Source organism: Phyllobates terribilis, unplaced genomic scaffold (genome assembly GCF_046119375.1).
Source record: "Phyllobates terribilis strain yellow unplaced genomic scaffold, ASM4611937v1 Scaffold_8__6_contigs__length_399053987, whole genome shotgun sequence".
In the NCBI taxonomy this organism is placed as follows: domain Eukaryota; kingdom Metazoa; phylum Chordata; class Amphibia; order Anura; family Dendrobatidae; genus Phyllobates; species Phyllobates terribilis.
The window spans coordinates 158,361,910-158,386,810 of NW_027362768.1; the positions used below are offsets into that span (position 1 = coordinate 158,361,910).

At 38.6% G+C, this 24,901-nt stretch overlaps 1 protein-coding gene across 2 annotated transcripts in view; it reads right to left on the reverse strand.

The window, feature by feature from the left end:
- Nucleotides 1–2,105: 2,105 nt before the first annotated feature.
- EIF2B3 (eukaryotic translation initiation factor 2B subunit gamma) overlaps nt 2,106–24,901 on the reverse strand; it is a 45,635-nt gene continuing 22,839 nt past the window's right edge. Inside the window, exon 12 of one of the 2 annotated variants that reach the window (XM_073643581.1) lies at nt 2,106–2,170. In XM_073643581.1, coding sequence (XP_073499682.1) covers nt 2,121–2,170 — 50 coding nt within the window. In that variant the 3' untranslated portion in view covers nt 2,106–2,120. Of the gene's footprint in view, nt 2,171–24,293; nt 24,436–24,901 lie in introns of those variants that run through there. The other variant, XM_073643580.1, reaches the window with a different exon arrangement.

The window sequence follows — 24,901 nt, forward strand, 5'->3', positions numbered from 1 at the left end:
AGACAGTATCACACATGGTAGGATTAGATACACGGCTCAGCAGACAGTATCACACATGGAAGAGTTAGATACACAGTTCAGCAGACAGTATCACACAGGATAGGATTAGATACACGGCTCAGCAGACAGTAACACGTGGGATAGGATTAGATACACTGCTCAGCAGACAGTAACACGTGGGATAGGATTAGATACACAGCTCAGCAGACAGTAACACGCAGGATAGGATTAGATACACAGCTCAGCAGACAGTATCACACAGGATAGGATTAGATACACTGCTCAGCAGACAGTAACACGCAGGATAGGATTAGATACACAGCTCAGCAGACAGTATCACACAGGATAGGATTAGATACACGGCTCAGCAGACAGTATCACACATGGTGGGATTAGATACACGGCTCAGCAGACAGTATCACACATGGTAGTGTTAGATACACTGCTCAGCAGAGAGTATCACATATGGTAGGATTAGATACACTGGGTTCGCAGACAGTATCACACGTTAGGGTTAGATACACAGATTTTTCAGCAGACCGTGTGGTATTAGTGCTTTTCTGAGAGCTGCCCAGTGGTCATGTTCCTTCACCTCACAGCTCAATTTGGGGGATATTTACACTGGGCAATGATCGGCTAACAGGTGTTCCTAGCATTCTTGGTCTGATTAATAGCCAACGAACAAACAAAATGCTTGTTCATCGGGTGAAACTATTTTTTTGTCCGGCTTAAAAAATCTTTCTTCTCGGCAGCACATCGTCCTGTGTGAAGAGTAAGTGTGCTGCCGAGAACAATGATATTCTATGTGCACAGAACAATTGTATTAACGATTGTTCTGTGCACATAGAATTGTGGTCGGCCATTAAACAACCACCAATCAGCTTGCATTTAGTAAATCGGAGGTTGATTAACGGCTATCAGAGCTCCGGTTGCATACCTCACCTGACGTGAATGCAGCTCTGGATGTGATTGGAGAGTAAGATTTGATATAATTCAAGACCACAAGTTAAAAATCAAATTTATTTCCATTATGTCTAAAATTTGGTTAATAGATTGCTCTGGACACATGACCATATACTCACAGGTCGCTGCCTACTACAGAAAACCTTAACCCCTTCTTGTAGTGAGGACGGCGAGATACCCCCCAAATCTCCCATCCATGTGTCTAGATCTAATAGGAGTGTGAGGCAGTCAATAGGTCAGAAATGGCCATAATTAAAGGTTACAAGGTTGAACTTCTCCAGTGACCACCAGGTCTGACAGCCAGAGGGGGAAATGCTGTGCGACCGTCTGCAAAAATAAATACAGCCAATATAAAACAGAGCGTTTAGTGGGGGGCATGGAAGGTGGGGAGAATACCCCCAAATGAGGCTGCAAAGTGATCGTGAAAAGTTATTGTAAAAGGGGGAAAACTTGTTTTGGCAGAACTGGAATCCAATTGTGATCAATATTTTTACCGATCCCCATTTTCCTTTGTTCGTAGTTAAGGGCCTGTGCACAAGTTACGTTTTTTTTGCATTTTTTTCTGTGCAGATTTGTCACAAACCAGAAGGATTTCCAAGTTCCAGCAAAGTGAATAAGAGTCTTGAACTCTCATCCACACGTTGGTTATTTTTCTCCTTACAGATTTACATCTTCAGAATGTTAATTCTTTGAGCGTTTTTGCTGCAGATTTCACCCAGACTAATGAGTGGGGAAAACGCATAAAAAACAAATGTATTTTATGCTATGTTTTTCCTGCCAATACATCAGTATTTACAGCAGATTTTTCTGAATGTGTGAACAAACCCTAAAATCCAGCTATTTTTCCCAGATTGCAGCGCTTCTACTGGGCGCCCGGATGCATTTCCCCAGATCTTGCGGTCAGGATGGAGGGACGCTGCTCACAAGGAATTTTTTTCATCTTTCTTCATCTTTTTGGACTGACAGTCCATACTGTACCAAAGTGGAATTCCCTATGAGGATGCCTTCACATAAAGAGTTTTTGTGGAATATGCCAACAATTCAGTTTTTCCTGACTTTTTTTTTTATTATTATCTGACATTCAGTATGGAACTATGATGAGCACTACAGACCGTGCGTCTTTTTGTGGCTTCGCTTGATGCATTTCTCCGTTTTTATCATCTTTGAAAACACAGCAGGCTCCAGGTATGGTGCATTGTACATCTACCTGTGTATAGGAAAAAAAGCGAAAACATCTGAATGACCCAAAAGGAAAAAAAAAAAGCTTGTTAAAAGAACTGCATGAAATTCAAGTCATTTTTACAAACCAAAAAAAGTGTTAAAAAATTGGATATGGAGGAAGTCCAAGGATGATTTCACCCACACCATGTATTGTAAAAATTTGAGAGGGGGGGGGGGTCCTGTTTTATTTAAATAATTGCCTTACATTTCTTTTTTTTCTTTCTTCAGTTGCTGTGGGTTAGGGCGCAGTCAGACGGCCGTATAAATCGAACCGAGAACAGACGACCATGCATGGACTGGCCGGCAGCTCTACCCACCTGAGTGTGACAGCTGCATAGAAATACATGAAGCTGATATGCAAGGATAAGGAGAGCCGCCGGCCGGTCCATGCATGGTCTTCCGTTCTCGGTCAGATTTAAACGGCCGTCTGACTGTGAAAGTGTTGGACTGGGGTGCCAAGGGCCCACCAGTAACCAACTCCAGGGCCCCACTTTTCAACTACATGCAAATGTGACATTATCCTCAATCACAAATTTATACAACAATGAACTGGGTAGATTGTTAAATGAATAAGATGCTGCCTCTGTCTGCACATAGTGATTCAAGTATATAATGTCGAGTACTGCTCATATAAAAGGGGCCCACCGGAGGATTCTCCTGTTCTCTTGTGGGCCAGTCCAAGCCTGGACTGCACCCTTATAATGTGACGAACACATTATTTTAAAAACTGTAAATATGTGCACATCCTTAAGATGCTGTTGGAGTAGCCAAAGCTGTTTCAGGATGAAGCCGGTGGTCTTTTTTCTTTTAGCGGCTTCGCTGGCGGTTTTGCCACCTTCATCTTTTCCCTATGCTTGGCCGAAGAATGAACGTGTTATTAAAAGACGTAACGAAAGACCAAACATGTGCACAGCGGTGTCATTTTTGCATTGCAGTGCGCTATGTTCATTTTTTTTGCGTTGCTTTTTCTGTCGGGTTCCAGGTGGAATACACCTGAAAAAGACGTTGTGTGCACATGGCCTGGAGGTAGTTCACACACGCAGCATTTTTAATGCAGTTATTTGAGCTGAAGTCACAAGTGGATAGAAAAGGAGAGACTTCTACTTCCACTGCTGGATGCACTTCTGACTTTGGCTCAAAAAACTGTACGAAAACACATTGGGGATGTAGACGCCATTCTTAATGGTGGAGTAGGGTGCGACTAATTTATGAAGAGGCCCATTCTGAGCATCTTACAAGTGCCGTGCACCGCTATCAGTGACTGGAGGACATTTCTGGACTAACTTCTCATGAAATAGATGGGCGAGCATAGCCGTGCCTTGTTGGTGAAAGCAACTTGATGAATTAGGCGCACTAATTGTGTATAAAGCTCAGTTCAGACTAACGCCCAAAAACGTCATCCGTTTGGTGTCCTGAAGAAAATAAGACAATTGTCATCCACATATGGCGAAGGTGCGTCAGGAATGTAGGTATGGAGAAGGCACTTTGGACATGTGGGTACGGCGGAGGCGCGTTGGGCATGTGGGTACGGGAGAGGCGCGTTGGGCATGTGGGTACGGAGGAGGCGCGTTGGGCATGTGGGTACGGAGGAGGCGCGTTGGGCATGTGGGTACGGCGGAGGTGCGTTGGGCATGTGGGTATGGCGGAGGTGCGTTGGGCATGTGGGTACGGCGGAGGTGCGTTGGGCATGTGGGTACGGCGGAGGTGCGTTGGGCATGTGGGTACGGCGGAGGTGCGTTGGGCATGTGGGTACGGCGGAGGTGCGTTGGGCATGTGGGTACGGCGGAGGTGCGTTGGGCATGTGGGTACGGCGGAGGTGCGTTGGGCATGTGGGTACGGCGGAGGTGCGTTGGGCATGTGGGTACGGGAGAGGTGGACTGGACAGGTGGGTAAGGGAGAGGTGCCTTGGGCACGTGGGTACGGCGGAGGTGCGTTGGGCACGTGGGAACGGCGGAGGTGCGTTGGGCATGTGGGAACGGCGGAGGTGCGTTGGGCATGTGGGAACGGCGGAGGTGCGTTGGGCATGTGGGAACGGGAGAGGTGGACTGGACAGGTGGGCAAGGGAGAGGTGCCTTGGGCACATGGGTACGGCAGAGGTGCGTTGGGCATGTGGGAACGGCGGAGGTGCGTTGGGCATGTGGGTACGGGAGAGGTGGACTGGACAGGTGGGTACGTGAGAGGTGCCTTGGGCATGTGGGTATAGCGGAGGTGCCTTGGGAATGTGGGTATGGCGGAGGTGCCTTGGGCATGTGGGTATGGCGGAGGAGCCTTGGGCATGTGGGTATGGCGGAGGAGCCTTGGGCATGTGGGTATGGCGGAGGTGCCTTGGGCATGTGGGTATGGCGGAGGTGCCTTGGGCATGTGGGTATGGCGGAAGTGCCTTGGGCATGTGGGTATGGCGGAGGAGCCTTGGGCATGTGGGTATGGCGGAGGTGCCTTGGGCATGTGGGTATGGCGGAGGAGCCTTGGGCATGTGGGTATGGCGGAGGAGCCTTGGGCATGTGGGTATGGCGGAGGTGCCTTGGGCATGTGGGTATGGCGGAGGAGCCTTGGGCATGTGGGTATGGCGGAAGTGCCTTGGGCATGTAGGTATGGCGGAGGTGTGTTGCACAACTTATTACTTTCTCTGTATGAAAATCAAGTCTCTGCCGTGCAGTGAATGGAAGCACGAGCGTCTGGTGAGTGACAACAATGGCAAAGTATCAGTCACCATACTGCACCATAGGGGGGCGCACACCTATAGAATGACTGCAGTTCTGTATAATGAAGCGTGTGACAGCCGCAGGATACACTGTCGCTGGGCACAGCCTAGCAGTCTGGGCTCTGGCAGGGAAGGGGTTAATGCAGCAAGTCGTACCACCCAAGACTAATTATAATAACGTATTACGTCCCTCTTTTGTGGCGCTGATGAATGGCTCCTTTAAGATTTTGGGGGTCTTTTGTTGTTGCTTTTTGTTTTGTTTTGTGTCTCAGTGGAGGGGGCCGGGTGGGTGGGGGTCCAGCAGGGAGTAGCAGGTGGCAGTAAAGGGGGCTGTTTGTAGCCCTCACAATCTTTTATTTCACCCGGCAGAGAAACGGCCCGTTGTGTCATTTCTCACAGAAAGTTACAAAATAACCCAGCGCAATGTTTGCCAACACGGAGTTCAGTAAATCTGCCTACACGGGGCGCGCGAGAGACCATGGACTGCCCAGGCGCAGACGCAAAAACACCCAAAACATTAGATAGGACCAAATATTATAAGGTTTTATCAATAAATGCAAAAACCCAAGTGTGATCATGTCCCCTACAGAGGAAATAATCCCTAAGTCGTTCCATTCTAGTCATAGGTTCCTGGGAAAGCTGGGTGGCAACCAATATGGCAGCCGGCCCCTGCAGACCGGCCCCAACTACTTTGTCTGTAGTACTGGTGTCCATAGGGATTCTCAGCCAAATGAGGATGCAAACAATGATGCACACGGCAATGTCAACTCTGTCCTTTCTTCTGCGTCACCAGCTTAAAGTAGAAGTATCTAAAGAGTCATTCCCAAAATCATAAGTTTTCTCCTATCCACGGAATACAGGAAACTTAGATTGCCGAGGGTCTGTCCGCTGGGACCTCCATCCTATGGATGGAGAATAACTTGTGTGAAAGTAACTTTTTAAGCAAAACTACAGGTACAAGTAAATAAATTGTACCACCATAATATTTTATTACATGTGCCATAAAGTAGATACCTACTATGTAACACCATTTTTAGTTTAGGTACAAAATGTATTTTGCACTCCCTGAATACAGATGTATTATTATATTCTGTCTACAGTCACCATCAGGGGAAGCTTTCTATACACAGAGACATGATAAGATTATTTTTTGACTGCAGCCACCACTAGGGGAAACTCCCTGTATGCAGGGATACATGATAAAGGTATCTGCACCGACCACTAGGGGGAGCTCCCTGTATACAGAGATACATGATAAGATTCTGTCTGCAGCCACCACTAGGGGGAGCACCCTTTATACAGAGATACATGATAAGATTCTGTCTGCAACCACCACTAGGGGGAGCACCCTTTATACAGAGATACATGATAAGATTCTGTCTGCAGCCACCACTAGGGGGAGCTCCCTGTACACAGAGATACATGATAAGATTCTGTCTGCAGCCACCTCTAGGGTGGTCGCTAGTTTTAGGCAACCAATGGCAGATGGCCATCATCTGAAAAGAAGTCGGCCATGCTGGACATTTCCAGCCTAGTTCTAGTAAGTTAGCGTATTGTTAGTGTAGGGAGTACAACTGGGGGAGAAAGGTTGAACTTGATGGACCTAGGTCTTTATTCAACCTACGTTACTATGTTTAATACACAAACCATAATACTGTGGAATGGTAAGATTCACCATGAAGGCTGCGTGCCCACGATGCGTTTTTCAAGCATTTTTGCTGCAGAATTTCTGCTGCAGAAACGCTTGAAAAACGCTTGGTAATCCGTGCCCCATGGTCCCCAATGACAATCCGCATGTTCTGTGCCCATGCTGCGGAATTTTCCGCAGCGGATTTTGTGCGGAAAAATCCGCAGCATGTCCATTATTTCTGCGTTTACGCATGCGGAATTGCCTACTCAATGCATTAGAAAAACGCATGGCAATTCCGCATGTACAAAACGCGTCAAAAACGCGTGTTAAATTCGGCATGCGTTTTTACTGGCAAGGACATGCAGAAATGAAGCGCAAATTCTCCGCTTTATTTCTGCATCGTGGGCACATAGCCTTACTCAATGTTATCTTAAAAGGAATCTTTTTGCTATGTGATCTGAGAACAGCATGATGTAGGGTCAGAGAACCTGATTCCAGTGATGTGTCACTTACTGGGCTGCTTGCTGCACCTTTGATAGAATCCTTATTTTCTCTGCTGCAGATCTGACAGTTCTCTGAATGCTGAGCCCTGTATAACCCCACTCACACCCGATTGGCCTGCCCATACACAGTGTACAGAGTGCAGCCAATCAGTGGTGTGGGGGGCGTGGCTGGACTTCCTGGCTGCAGGTTTACTAGTAATAATCTCCTGCTGCTAAAACCGTGATTTTATAAAAACTACAGCAAGCAGCCCAGTAAGTGACACATTGCTGGAATCAGGGTCTCTGAACCTACATTATGCTGCTCTCAGATTAGGCAGCAAAAACCTGGCGATAGATTCCCTTTAAGGCCCCCCAAATACACAGAAGTCAGTTCAACACACCGATTTTGGGGGCCTGGGAAATGTGCCACCCTAGTGGTATCTGACAGCAGTTTACTCCACTCTCCCCATAGGGAACACATGCTGAGTTGAGTATACATGTGTATAGAGGGAGATTACTGCAATCCAGGCAGTGCCTTTATGTTCCCTTATGAAGAAATTGGGCAGTTACATATGTCCCCCAGGCCGTAAGGCTAAGGAACGCCTCTAACCCAACTTTTGCGCTTACGCACGATACTCTGCAGACCTGGAGTCCTTATTGGCAGCTCGAGCCGGGACAGGGGGCAGAGAACAGCAACGAATCTCCCCAGAACTGTGCCACATTGAGTTTACCCCCAATTGTCTCCCACTTCTCTTACTGATGCCAATCTACCACTCTGCCAGGACACCACGTTACTAAGACACAGCACCTTCCTCTGCCCCGGGGCAACTCAACCCCACAGAGCGCAGCCATCAGGCCCGGACCACCCACGCTGCAGTCTGTTACCGCACCCTAATCACATGTCATCGCTCTGCACCCCTTCACTGCTGGAGCCGCCGCTTACTGTAACCACCACCATGGAGAGATGCGCCGAATATCCAAACACATCATACAACATGGAATAAATGAACAATTAGCTTGTCCTCTGTCCTGTCTTTTTTTTTTTTTACTCCTCTGTTCACTGCACCCTCCCAATTTGTAACTGGCTGGGTGGTCCCCCCCCACCACCACCACCCCTCCTCCTTACCCAAACACAATTAACCATTTAAACACAAGAGAAAGAACTGATTACATTGTGTCATAGCCTAGAGGAAGTGGGGGAAGCACCAGGAAGAGGTGGCAGAGGGGGTCCCATGGACAGCAGTGGTAGAGGGGCTGTGGGAGAGGTGAATGGGGGGTTCTGCTCCAGGCCAAGGAACTCAGTAAAATAATACATTAGTGTTGTGCTGGAAATCAGCGATCAGCCATTAATAGGATTTTATACATAATTGGGTGAATTTGCTGCTAATGAGCGGCATTAAAATGTGTCTGTTGTGTTAAAGGAACAGAATATAACAAACAACCAAACTCCAGATAGCACGGATGACACATTTCTGGAATGAAAGGACATTTCCAGTTTATATTGGTGAGAAAAATAATGTGTAATAACCTCTTGTTTTAATAACGGTGTCCTCCCCAAACTGCAGGAGGATGAGCAGATTTTATATTCTCTTTACATCGAGTGGAGGTTTCTGCTTCCCACATTATCACGTCCACACATTTCTGGCCTCCATCATGGTTTATTAATTTGCAAGTTCATTCATAATACTGCTTCTATGTACAAGAATATAACTACTATAATACTGCTTCTATGTACAAGAATATAACTACTATAATACTGCCCCTATGTACAAGAGTATAACTACTATAATACTGCCCCCTATGTACAAGAATATAACTACTATAATACTGCTCCCTATGTACAAGAATATAACTAATATAATACTGCTCCTATGTACAAGAATATAACTACTATAATACTGCCCCCTATGCACAAGAATATAACTACTATAATACTGCTCCCTATGTACAAGAATATAACTACTATAATACTGCTCCTATGTACAAGAATATAACTACTATAATACTGCTTCTATGTACAAGAATATAACTACTATAATACTGCCCCTATGTACAAGAATACAACTACTATAATACTGCTCCTATGTACAAGAATATAACTACTATAATACTGCCCCCTATGCACAAGAATATAACTACTATAATACTGCTCCTACGTACAAGAATATAACTACTATAATACTGCCCCTATGTACAAGAATACAACTACTATAATACTGCTCCTACGTACAAGAATATAACTACTATAATACTGCCCCCTATGCACAAGAATATAACTACTATAATACTGCTCCTACGTACAAGAATATAACTACTATAATACTGCCCCTATGTACAAGAATACAACTACTATAATACTGCTCCTACGTACAAGAATATAACTACTATAATACTGCTCCCTATGTACAAGAATATAACTACTATAATACTGCTCCTATGTACAAGAATATAACTACTATAATACTGCTTCTATGTACAAGAATATAACTACTATAATACTGCCCCCTATGCACAAGAATATAACTACTATAATACTGCTCTCTATGTACAAGAATATAACTACTATAATACTGCTCCTATGTACAAGAATATAACTACTATAATACTGCTTCTATGTACAAGAATATAACTACTATAATACTGCCCCTATGTACAAGAATATAACTACTATAATACTGCCCCTATGTACAAGAATACAACTACTATAATACTGCTCCTATGTACAAGAATATAACTACTATAATACTGCCCCCTATGCACAAGAATATAACTACTATAATACTGCTCCTACGTACAAGAATATAACTACTATAATACTGCCCCTATGTACAAGAATATAACTACTATAATACTGCCCCCTATGTACAAGAATATAACTACTATAATACTGCCAAGATGTACAAGAATATAACTACTATAATACTGCCCCTATGTACAAGAATATAACGACTATAATACTGCCCCCTATGTACAAGAATATAACTACTATAATACTGCTCCTATGTACAAGAATATAACTACTATAATACTGCTTCTATGTACAAGAATATAACTACTATAATACTGCCCCTATGTACAAGAATATAACTACTATAATACTGCCCCTATGTACAAGAATACAACTACTATAATACTGCTCCTATGTACAAGAATATAACTACTATAATACTGCCCCCTATGTACAAGAATATAACTACTATAATACTGCTCCTACGTACAAGAATATAACTACTATAATACTGCCCCTATGTACAAGAATATAACTACTATAATACTGCCCCCTATGTACAAGAATATAACTACTATTAATACTGCCAAGATGTACAAGAATATAACTACTATAATACTGCCCCTATGTACAAGAATATAACTACTATAATACTGCTCCTATGTACAAGAATATAACTACTATAATACTGCTCCTATGTACAAGAATATAACTACTATAATACTGCCCCTATGTACAAGAATATAACTACTATTAATACTGCCAAGATGTACAAGAATATAACTACTATAATACTGCCCCCTATGTACAAGAATATAACTACTATAATACTGCTCCTATGTACAAGAATATAACTACTATAATACTGCCCCTATGTACAAGAATATAACTACTATAATACTGCCCCCTATGTACAAGAATATAACTACTATAATACTGCCCCTATGTACAAGAATAGAACTACTATAATACTGCCCTCTATGTACAAGACTATAACTACTATAATACTGCCTCCTATGTACAAGACTATAACTACTATAATACTGCTCCTATGTACAAGAATATAACTACTATAATACTGCTCCCTATGTACAAGAATATAACTACTATAATACTCTCCCATATGTACAAGAATATAACTACTATAATACTGCCCTTATATACAAGAATATAACTACTATAATACTGCCCCTATGTACAAGAATATAACTACTATAATACTGCCCTTATATACAAGAATATAACTACTATAATACTGCCCCTATGTACAAGAATATAACTACTATAATACTCTCCCCTATGTACAAGAATATAACTACTATAATACTGCCCCCTATGTACAATAATATAACTACTATAATACTGCCCCTATGTACAAGAATATATCTACTATAATACTCTCCCCTATGTACAAGAATATAACTACTATAATACTTCTCCTATGTACAAGAATATAACTACTATAATACTGCCCTCTATGTACAAGAATGTAACTACTATAATACTCTCCCCTATGTACAAGAATATAACTACTATAATACTGCCCCTATGTACAAGAATATAACTACTATAATACTGCCCCTATGTACAAGAATATAACTACTATAATACTGCCCCTATGTACAAGAATACAACTACTATAATACTGCTCCTATGTACAAGAATATAACTACTATAATACTGCCCCCTATGCACAAGAATATAACTACTATAATACTGCTCCTACGTACAAGAATATAACTACTATAATACTGCCCCTATGTACAAGAATATAACTACTATAATACTGCCCCCTATGTACAAGAATATAACTACTATAATACTGCCAAGATGTACAAGAATATAACTACTATAATACTGCCCCTATGTACAAGAATATAACGACTATAATACTGCCCCCTATGTACAAGAATATAACTACTATAATACTGCTCCTATGTACAAGAATATAACTACTATAATACTGCTTCTATGTACAAGAATATAACTACTATAATACTGCCCCTATGTACAAGAATATAACTACTATAATACTGCCCCTATGTACAAGAATACAACTACTATAATACTGCTCCTATGTACAAGAATATAACTACTATAATACTGCCCCCTATGTACAAGAATATAACTACTATAATACTGCTCCTACGTACAAGAATACAACTACTATAATACTGCCCCTATGTACAAGAATATAACTACTATAATACTGCCCCCTATGTACAAGAATATAACTACTATTAATACTGCCAAGATGTACAAGAATATAACTACTATAATACTGCCCCTATGTACAAGAATATAACGACTATAATACTGCCCCCTATGTACAAGAATATAACTACTATAATACTGCTCCTATGTACAAGAATATAACTACTATAATACTGCCCCTATGTACAAGAATATAACTACTATAATACTGCCCCCTATGTACAAGAATATAACTACTATAATACTGCCCCTATGTACAAGAATAGAACTACTATAATACTGCCCTCTATGTACAAGAATATAACTACTATAATACTGCCTCCTATGTACAAGACTATAACTACTATAATACTGCTCCTATGTACAAGAATATAACTACTATAATACTGCTCCCTATGTACAAGAATATAACTACTATAATACTCTCCCATATGTACAAGAATATAACTACTATAATACTGCCCTTATATACAAGAATATAACTACTATAATACTGCCCCTATGTACAAGAATATAACTACTATAATACTGCCCTTATATACAAGAATATAACTACTATAATACTGCCCCCTATGTACAATAATATAACTACTATAATACTGCCCCTATGTACAAGAATATATCTACTATAATACTCTCCCCTATGTACAAGAATATAACTACTATAATACTTCTAGTATGTACAAGAATATAACTACTATAATACTGCCCTCTATGTACAAGAATGTAACTACTATAATACTCTCCCCTATGTACAAGAATATAACTACTATAATACTGCCCCTATGTACAAGAATAAAACTACTATAATACTACTCCTATGTACAAGAATATAACTACTATAATACTGCCTCCTATGTACAAGACTATAACTACTATAATACTGCCCCTATGTACAAGAATAAAACTACTATAATACTGCTCCTATGTACAAGAATATATCTACTATAATACTGCCCTTATGTACAAGACTATAACTACTATAATACTACTCCTATGTACAAGACTATAACTACTATAATACTGCTCCTATGTACAAGAATATAACTACTATAATACTGCTCCCTATGTACAAGAATATAACTACTATAATACTGCTCCCTATGTACAAGAATATAACTACTATAATACTGCCTCCTATGTACAAGACTATAACTACTATAATACTGCTCCTATGTACAAGAATATAACTACTAAAATACTGCCCTCTATGTACAAGAATATAACTACTATAATACTGCTCCCTATGTACAAGAATATAACTACTATAATACTGCTCCCTATGTACAAGAATATAACTACTATAATACTGCCCCTATGTACAAGAATATAACTACTATAATACTCTCCCATATGTACAAGAATATAACTACTATAATACTGCCCTTATATACAAGAATATAACTACTATAATACTGCCCCTATGTACAAGAATATAACTACTATAATACTGCCCTTATATACAAGAATATAACTACTATAATACTGCCCCTATGTACAAGAATATAACTACTATAATACTCTCCCCTATGTACAAGAATATAACTACTATAATACTGCCCCCTATGTACAATAATATAACTACTATAATACTGCTCCTATGTACAAGAATATAACTACTATAATACTGCCCCTATGTACAAAAATATAACTACTATAATACTGCCCCTATCTACAAGAATATAATTACTATAATACTGCTCCTATGTACCAGAATATAACTACTATAATACTGCCCCTATGTACAAAAATATAACTACTATAATACTGCCCCCTATGAACAAGAATATAACTACTATAATACTGCCCCCTATGTACAAGATATAACTACTATAATACTGCTCCTATGTACAAGAATATAACTACTATAATACTGCTCCTATGTACAAGAATATAACTACTATAATACTGCTCCTATGTACAAGAATATAACTACTATAATACTCTTCTCTATGTACAAGAATATAACTACTATAATACTCTTCTCTATGTACAAGAATATAACTACTATAATACTGCCCCTATGTACAAGAATATAACTACTATAATACTGCTCCTATGTACAAGAATATAACTACTATAATACTGCCCCTATGTACAAGAATATAACTACTATAATACTGCCCCTATGTACAAGAATATAACTACTATAATACTGCTCCCTATGTACAATAATATAACTACTATAATACTACTCCTATCTACAAGAATATAATTACTATAATACTGCTATGTACCAGAATATAACTACTATAATACTGCCCCTATGTACAAGAATATAACTACTATAATACAGCCCCCTATGTACAAGAAAATAACTACTATAATACTGCTCCTATGTACAAGAATATAACTACTATAATACTGCCCCTATGTACAAGAATATAACTACTATAATACTGCTCCTATGTACAAGAATATAACTACTATAATACTGCCTCTATGTACAAGAATATAACTACTATAATACTGCTCCTATCTACAAGAATATAATTACCATAATACTGCTCCTATGTACCAGAATATAACTACTATAATACTGCCCCTATGTACAAGAATATAACTACTATAATACTGCCCCCTATGTACAAGAATATAACTACTATAATACTGCTCCTATGTACAAGAAAATAACTACTATAATACTGCCCCTATGTACAAGAATGGAACTACTATAATACTGCCCCTATGTACAAGAATATAACTACTATAATACTGCTCCTATGTACAAGAATATAACTACTATAATACTGCCCCTATGTACAAGAATATAACTACTATAATACTGCCCCCTATGTACAAGAATATAACTACTATAATACTGCCCTTATATACAAGAATATAACTACTATAATACTGCCCCTATGTACAAGAATATAACTACTATAATACTCTCCCCTATGTACAAGAATATAACTACTATAATACTGCCCCCTATGTACAATAATATAACTACTATAATACTGCTCCTATGTACAAGAATATAACTACTATAATACTGCCCCTATGTACAAAAATATAACTACTATAATACTGCCCCTATCTACAAGAATATAATTACTATAATACTGCTCCTATGTACCAGAATATAACTACTATAATACTGCCCCTATGTACAAAAATATAACTACTATAATACTGCCCCCTATGAACAAGAATATAACTACTATAATACTGCCCCCTATGTACAAGATATAACTACTATAATACTGCTCCTATGTACAAGAATATAACTACTATAATACTGCTCCTATGTACAAGAATATAACTACTATAATACTGCTCCTATGTACAAGAATATAACTACTATAATACTCTTCTCTATGTACAAGAATATAACTACTATAATACTCTTCTCTATGTACAAGAATATAACTACTATAATACTGCCCCTATGTACAAGAATATAACTACTATAATACTGCTCCTATGTACAAGAATATAACTACTATAATACTGCCCCTATGTACAAGAATATAACTACTATAATACTGCCCCTATGTACAAGAATATAACTACTATAATACTGCTCCCTATGTACAATAATATAACTACTATAATACTACTCCTATCTACAAGAATATAATTACTATAATACTGCTCCTATGTACCAGAATATAACTACTATAATACTGCCCCTATGTACAAGAATATAACTACTATAATACAGCCCCCTATGTACAAGAAAATAACTACTATAATACTGCTCCTATGTACAAGAATATAACTACTATAATACTGCCCCTATGTACAAGAATATAACTACTATAATACTGCTCCTATGTACAAGAATATAACTACTATAATACTGCCTCTATGTACAAGAATATAACTACTATAATACTGCTCCTATCTACAAGAATATAATTACCATAATACTGCTCCTATGTACCAGAATATAACTACTATAATACTGCCCCTATGTACAAGAATATAACTACTATAATACTGCCCCCTATGTACAAGAATATAACTACTATAATACTGCTCCTATGTACAAGAAAATAACTACTATAATACTGCCCCTATGTACAAGAATGGAACTACTATAATACTGCCCCTATGTACAAGAATATAACTACTATAATACTGCTCCTATGTACAAGAATATAACTACTATAATACTGCCCCTATGTACAAGAATATAACTACTATAATACTGCTCCTATGTACAAGAATATAACTACTATAATACTGCCTCTATGTACAAGAATATAACTACTATAATACTGCTCCTATCTACAAGAATATAATTACCATAATACTGCTCCTATGTACCAGAATATAACTACTATAATACTGCCCCTATGTACAAGAATATAACTACTATAATACTGCCCCCTATGTACAAGAATATAACTACTATAATACTGCTCCTATGTACAAGAAAATAACTACTATAATACTGCCCCTATGTACAAGAATGGAACTACTATAATACTGCCCCTATGTACAAGAATATAACTACTATAATACTGCTCCTATGTACAAGAATATAACTACTATAATACTGCCCCTATGTACAAGAATATAACTACTATAATACTGCTCCTATGTACAGGAATATAACTACTATAATACTGCTCCTATGTACAAGAATATAACTACTATAATACTGCTCCTATGTACAATATAACAAGTATCATACTGCTCCTATGTACAAGAATATAACTACTATAATACTGCTCCTATGTACAAGAATATAACTACTATAATACTGCCCCTATGTACAGTCATGGCCAAAAGTATTGAGAATGAGACAAATAGTAATTTTTCAAAAGTTTACTGCTTCATTTTTTGTAATGGCAATTTGCATATACTCCTGAATGTCAAAGAGTGATCAGCTTAACAGCAATTACTGTACTTGCAAAGTCAATATTTGCCCAGAAAATGAACTTTAACCCCCAAAACACATTTCAACATCATTGCAGTCCTGCCTTAAAAGGAGCAGCTAACATCGTTTTAGTGATTTATCCATTAACACAGGTGTGGGTGTTGATGAGGACAGGACTGGCGATCAATCAGTCATGATTAAGTAAGAATGACATCACTGGACACTTTAAAAGGAGGCTGGTTCTTGGTATCATTGTTTCTCTTCAGTTAACCATGGTTATCTCTAAAGAAACACGTGCAGCCATCATTGCACTGCACAAAAATGGCCTAACAGGGAAGAGTATCGCAGCTACAAAGATTGCACCTCAGTCAACAATCTATCGCATCATCAAGAACTTCAAGGAGAGAGCTTCCATTGTTGTCAAAAAGGCTCCAGGGCGGCCAAGAAAGACCAGCAAGCGCCAGGACCGTATCTTAAAACTGTTTCAGCTGCGGGATCGGACTACCAGCAGTGCCGAGCTTGCTCAGGAATGGCAGCAGGCTGGTGTGAGTGCTTCTGCGCGCACTGTGAGGCGGAGACTCTTTGAGCAAGGGCTGGTTTCAAGGAGGGCAGCAAAGAAGCCACTTCTCTCCAGAAAAAACATCAGGGACCGACTGATATTCTGCAAAAGTTACAGGGAGTGGACTGCTGAGGACTGGGGCAAAGTCATTTTCTCTGATGAATCCCCTTTTCGATTGTTTGGGACATCTGGAAAACAGCTTATTCGGAGAAGAAGAGGTGAGCGCTACCACCAGTCTTGTCTCATGCCAACTGTAAAGCATCCTGAAACCATTCATGTGTGGAGTTGCTTCTCAGCCAAGGGAATCGGCTCACTCACAGTCTTGCCTAAAAACACAGCCATGAATAAAGAATGGTACCAGAATGTCCTCCAAGAGCAACTTCTCCCAACCGTCCAAGAGCAGTTTGGCGCCCAACAATGCCTTTTCCAGCATGATGGAGCACCTTGCCATAAAGCAAAGGTGATAACAAAATGGCTCATGGAACAAAACAGAGATTTTGGGTCCATGGCCTGGAAACTCCCCAGATCTTAATCCCATTGAGAACTTGTGGTCAATCATCAAGAGACGGGTGGACAAACAAAAATCAACAAATTCTGGCAAAATGCAGCATTGATTATGCAAGAATGGACTGCTACCAGTCAGGATTTCGTCCAAAAGTTGATTGAGAGCATGCCAGGGAGAATTACAGAGGTCTTGAAGAAGAAGGGACAACACTGTAAATATTGACTTGCTGCATTAACTCACTCTAACTGTCAATATAACCTATTGGTACTCATAATATGATTGCAATTATATTTCTGTATGTGATATAAACATCAGACAAACACTAATAAAAACCAGAGGCCAGCAGATCATGTGAAAATATAATTTTGGTGTCATTCTCAAAACTTTTGGCCATGACTGTACAATAATATAACTACTATAATACTGCTCCTATGTACAGGAATATAACTACTATAATACTGCTCTCTATGTACAAGAATATAACTACTATAATATTGCCCCTATGTACAAGAATATAACTACTATAATACTGCTCCTATGTACAAGAATATAACTACTATAATACTGCCCCTATGTACAAGAATATAACTACTATAATACTGCCCCCTATGTACAAGAATATAACTACTATAATACTGCCCTTATATACAAGAATATAACTACTATAATACTGCCCCTATGTACAAGAATATAACTACTATAATACTCTCCCCTATGTACAAGAATATAACTACTATAATACTGCCCCCTATGTACAATAATATAACTACTATAATACTGCTCCTATGTACAAGAATATAACTACTATAATACTGCCCCTATGTACAAAAATATAACTACTATAATACTGCCCCTATCTACAAGAATATAATTACTATAATACTGCTCCTATGTACCAGAATATAACTACTATAATACTGCCCCTATGTACAAAAATATAACTACTATAATACTGCCCCCTATGAACAAGAATATAACTACTATAATACTGCCCCCTATGTACAAGATATAACTACTATAATACTGCTCCTATGTACAAGAATATAACTACTATAATACTGCTCCTATGTACAAGAATATAACTACTATAATACTGCTCCTATGTACAAGAATATAACTACTATAATACTCTTCTCTATGTACAAGAATATAACTACTATAATACTCTTCTCTATGTACAAGAATATAACTACTATAATACTGCCCCTATGTACAAGAATATAACTACTATAATACTGCTCCTATGTACAAGAATATAACTACTATAATACTGCCCCTATGTACAAGAATATAACTACTATAATACTGCCCCTATGTACAAGAATATAACTACTATAATACTGCTCCCTATGTACAATAATATAACTACTATAATACTACTCCTATCTACAAGAATATAATTACTATAATACTGCTCCTATGTACCAGAATATAACTACTATAATACTGCCCCTATGTACAAGAATATAACTACTATAATACAGCCCCCTATGTACAAGAAAATAACTACTATAATACTGCTCCTATGTACAAGAATATAACTACTATAATACTGCCCCTATGTACAAGAATATAACTACTATAATACTGCTCCTATGTACAAGAATATAACTACTATAATACTGCCTCTATGTACAAGAATATAACTACTATAATACTGCTCCTATCTACAAGAATATAATTACCATAATACTGCTCCTATGTACCAGAATATAACTACTATAATACTGCCCCTATGTACAAGAATATAACTACTATAATACTGCCCCCTATGTACAAGAATATAACTACTATAATACTGCTCCTATGTACAAGAAAATAACTACTATAATACTGCCCCTATGTACAAGAATGGAACTACTATAATACTGCCCCTATGTACAAGAATATAACTACTATAATACTGCTCCTATGTACAAGAATATAACTACTATAATACTGCCCCTATGTACAAGAATATAACTACTATAATACTGCTCCTATGTACAAGAATATAACTACTATAATACTGCCTCTATGTACAAGAATATAACTACTATAATACTGCTCCTATCTACAAGAATATAATTACCATAATACTGCTCCTATGTACCAGAATATAACTACTATAATACTGCCCCTATGTACAAGAATATAACTACTATAATACTGCCCCCTATGTACAAGAATATAACTACTATAATACTGCTCCTATGTACAAGAAAATAACTACTATAATACTGCCCCTATGTACAAGAATGGAACTACTATAATACTGCCCCTATGTACAAGAATATAACTACTATAATACTGCTCCTATGTACAAGAATATAACTACTATAATACTGCCCCTATGTACAAGAATATAACTACTATAATACTGCTCCTATGTACAGGAATATAACTACTATAATACTGCTCCTATGTACAAGAATATAACTACTATAATACTGCTCCTATGTACAATATAACAAGTATCATACTGCTCCTATGTACAAGAATATAACTACTATAATACTGCTCCTATGTACAAGAATATAACTACTATAATACTGCCCCTATGTACAGTCATGGCCAAAAGTATTGAGAATGAGACAAATAGTAATTTTTCAAAAGTTTACTGCTTCATTTTTTGTAATGGCAATTTGCATATACTCCTGAATGTCAAAGAGTGATCAGCTTAACAGCAATTACTGTACTTGCAAAGTCAATATTTGCCCAGAAAATGAACTTTAACCCCCAAAACACATTTCAACATCATTGCAGTCCTGCCTTAAAAGGAGCAGCTAACATCGTTTTAGTGATTTATCCATTAACACAGGTGTGGGTGTTGATGAGGACAGGACTGGCGATCAATCAGTCATGATTAAGTAAGAATGACATCACTGGACACTTTAAAAGGAGGCTGGTTCTTGGTATCATTGTTTCTCTTCAGTTAACCATGGTTATCTCTAAAGAAACACGTGCAGCCATCATTGCACTGCACAAAAATGGCCTAACAGGGAAGAGTATCGCAGCTACAAAGATTGCACCTCAGTCAACAATCTATCGCATCATCAAGAACTTCAAGGAGAGAGCTTCCATTGTTGTCAAAAAGGCTCCAGGGCGGCCAAGAAAGACCAGCAAGCGCCAGGACCGTATCTTAAAACTGTTTCAGCTGCGGGATCGGACTACCAGCAGTGCCGAGCTTGCTCAGGAATGGCAGCAGGCTGGTGTGAGTGCTTCTGCGCGCACTGTGAGGCGGAGACTCTTTGAGCAAGGGCTGGTTTCAAGGAGGGCAGCAAAGAAGCCACTTCTCTCCAGAAAAAACATCAGGGACCGACTGATATTCTGCAAAAGTTACAGGGAGTGGACTGCTGAGGACTGGGGCAAAGTCATTTTCTCTGATGAATCCCCTTTTCGATTGTTTGGGACATCTGGAAAACAGCTTATTCGGAGAAGAAGAGGTGAGCGCTACCACCAGTCTTGTCTCATGCCAACTGTAAAGCATCCTGAAACCATTCATGTGTGGAGTTGCTTCTCAGCCAAGGGAATCGGCTCACTCACAGTCTTGCCTAAAAACACAGCCATGAATAAAGAATGGTACCAGAATGTCCTCCAAGAGCAACTTCTCCCAACCGTCCAAGAGCAGTTTGGCGCCCAACAATGCCTTTTCCAGCATGATGGAGCACCTTGCCATAAAGCAAAGGTGATAACAAAATGGCTCATGGAACAAAACAGAGATTTTGGGTCCATGGCCTGGAAACTCCCCAGATCTTAATCCCATTGAGAACTTGTGATCAATCATCAAGAGACGGGTGGACAAACAAAAATCAACAAATTCTGGCAAAATGCAGCATTGATTATGCAAGAATGGACTGCTACCAGTCAGGATTTCGTCCAAAAGTTGATTGAGAGCATGCCAGGGAGAATTACAGAGGTCTTGAAGAAGAAGGGACAACACTGTAAATATTGACTTGCTGCATTAACTCACTCTAACTGTCAATATAACCTATTGGTACTCATAATATGATTGCAATTATATTTCTGTATGTGATATAAACATCAGACAAACACTAATAAAAACCAGAGGCCAGCAGATCATGTGAAAATATAATTTTGGTGTCATTCTCAAAACTTTTGGCCATGACTGTACAATAATATAACTACTATAATACTGCTCCTATGTACAGGAATATAACTACTATAATACTGCTCTCTATGTACAAGAATATAACTACTATAATATTGCCCCTATGTACAAGAATATAACTACTATAATACTGCTCCTATGTACAAGAATATAACTACTATAATACTGCTCCTATGTACAAGAATATAACTACTATAATATTGCCCCTATGTACCAGAATATAACTACTATAATACTTCTCCTATGTACAAGAATATAACTACTACAATACTGCTCCTATGTACAAGAATATAACTACTATAATACTGCCCCTATGTACCAGAATATAACTACTATAATACTGCTTCTATGTACAAGAATATAACTACTATAATACTGCCCCCTATGTACAAGAATATAACTACTATAATACTGCTCCTATGTACAAGAATATACCTACTATAATACTGCTCCCTAGGTACAAGAATATAACTACTATAATACTGCTCCTATGTACAAGAATATAACTACTATAATCCTGCCCCCTATGTACAGGAATATAACTACTATAATCCTGCCCCTATGTACAAGAATATAACTACTATAATACTGTCCCCTATGTACAAGAATATAACTACTATAATACTGCCCCCTGTGTACAAGAATATAACTACTATATACTGCCCCCTGTGTACAAGAATATAACTACTATAATACTGTACAAGAATATAACTACTATAATCCTGCCCCCCTATGTACAGGAATATAACTACTATAATCCTGCCCCTATGTACAAGAATATAACTACTATAATACTGCCCCCTATGTACAAGAATATAACTACATAATACTGCCCCCTATGTACAAGAATATATCTACTATAATACTGCCCCCTATGTACAAGGATATAACTGCTATAATACTGTCCCCTATGTACAAGAATATAACTACTATAATACTGCCCCCTATGTACAAGAATATAACTAGTATAATACTGCCCCCTATGTACAAGAATATAACTACTATAATACTGCCCCCTATGTACTAGAATATATCTACTATAATACTGCCCCCTATGTACAAGGATATAACTGCTATAATACTGTCCCCTATGTACAAGAATATAACTACTATAATACTGCCCCCTATGTACAAGAATATAACTACTATAATACTGCCCCCTATGTACAAGAATATAACTACTATAATACTGCTCCTATGTACAAGAATATAACTAGTATAATACTGCTCCTATGTACAAGAATATAACTACTATAATACTGCCCCCTATGTACAAGAATATAACTACTATAATACTGCTCCTATGTACAAGAATAAAACTACTATAATACTGCTCCTATATACAAGAATATAACTAGTATAATACTGCCCCCTATGTACAAGAATATAACTACTATAATACTGCCCCCTATGTACAAGAATATAACTACTATAATACTGCTCCTATATACAAGAATATAACTACTATAATACTGTCCCTATGTACAAGAATATAACTACTATAATACTGCCCCTATGTACAAGAATATAACTACTATAATACTGCCCCTATGTACAAGAATATAACTACTATAATACTGCCCCCTATGTACAAGAATATAACTACTATAATACTGTCCCTATGTACAAGAATATAACTACTATAATACTGCCCCCTATGTGCAAGAATATAACTACTATAATACTGCCTCTATGTGCAAGAATATAACTACTATATAGAAGAATATAACTGTATAATAGTGCTCCTATGAAGACTGCAATGTATAGGAGTATTTTCGGCTTTGGTTGATGACTGGTTGTGATTTGTCTTCTCACTTTCTTTTTATATAGATGTGTGAAAGTCCGTGTGACAGCGGGAGGGGAGAAAGGAGACATGAGAGGTAAATTACATGTTCTATGCTACGTAACCTACAATTATAGCGGGTGGGCCGCTGACAGGTGCCCATTACTTTTACATTTAATTTGTGTTACTTACGAGATGGATTAAACAACATGTAAACATGATCCTACGGTGACTATAAGACGCCGGGCGCCATTACTGGACAGTTACAGAATGACTGTATCGTATTCCTGGTTCTGCACTTACAAAAGGGAAGGGGAGGATGACGGCAGCGATATGGTGATTAGATTGTGAGCTGGGGTCAGAGATGATGGGAGTGATACATTGCGGAGACCATGGAGCAGATAGTGGTTTTCTTGGATTATCTGTGGGGGGGGTCACTATAATAGACGTATACCTGGACAGCATCCATGGATTTTACTGAGCATAATTCATATACCAGGACTTAAAGACCCTGCAAATAACGGGGAGCAGGCAGAATCCCCCATAAAACACAGCTCGCAGATAAACCTCCAAATCCTTTATTCTCATATATAAATAAGATGACGATGGGGGAGGGGAGCGGCAGCTTCTTCGGGACGGGGAGGGGGCACACTAGATCTCCATTAGTTGCTCATTCCCCACAATGATCTCATTGACGCGTTTTTCTGTGGAGATAAAAATGAGTAAAGCAGATTATATATAGTGGTGCAAAAAAGATTTGCAGGACCCTGGACCAGCGGCCACTTCTGTAGTCTGTGGCTCCCTGGTTGGAGGCCACGGACGACCAACGTGTCCCTGGACTGGGGTTTCACAAATCTTTTCTAATCATCTCTAATCACAAAGTAACGAGCACAATGCAGCTTTTACCTTTTATTAAGGAAGGGACCGTTGCACTGTAAAGTACATGACGCCACATACGCATAAGGCTTCATTCACACCTCCGATTTTTCCACGCACGAGAAACATGGACCGATTATTCTGATCAAAGTCTCATCAAAGTTTGATCTGAGTGTCATCTGATTTTATCGTACATGGCGAAATTTTTTTAAAAAAAGTAACTCCACCTTTTCCATTCTGAAAATCGGACTGCACTCAGATGTCATTCGATTTTTTTCACGGACCCATTGACGA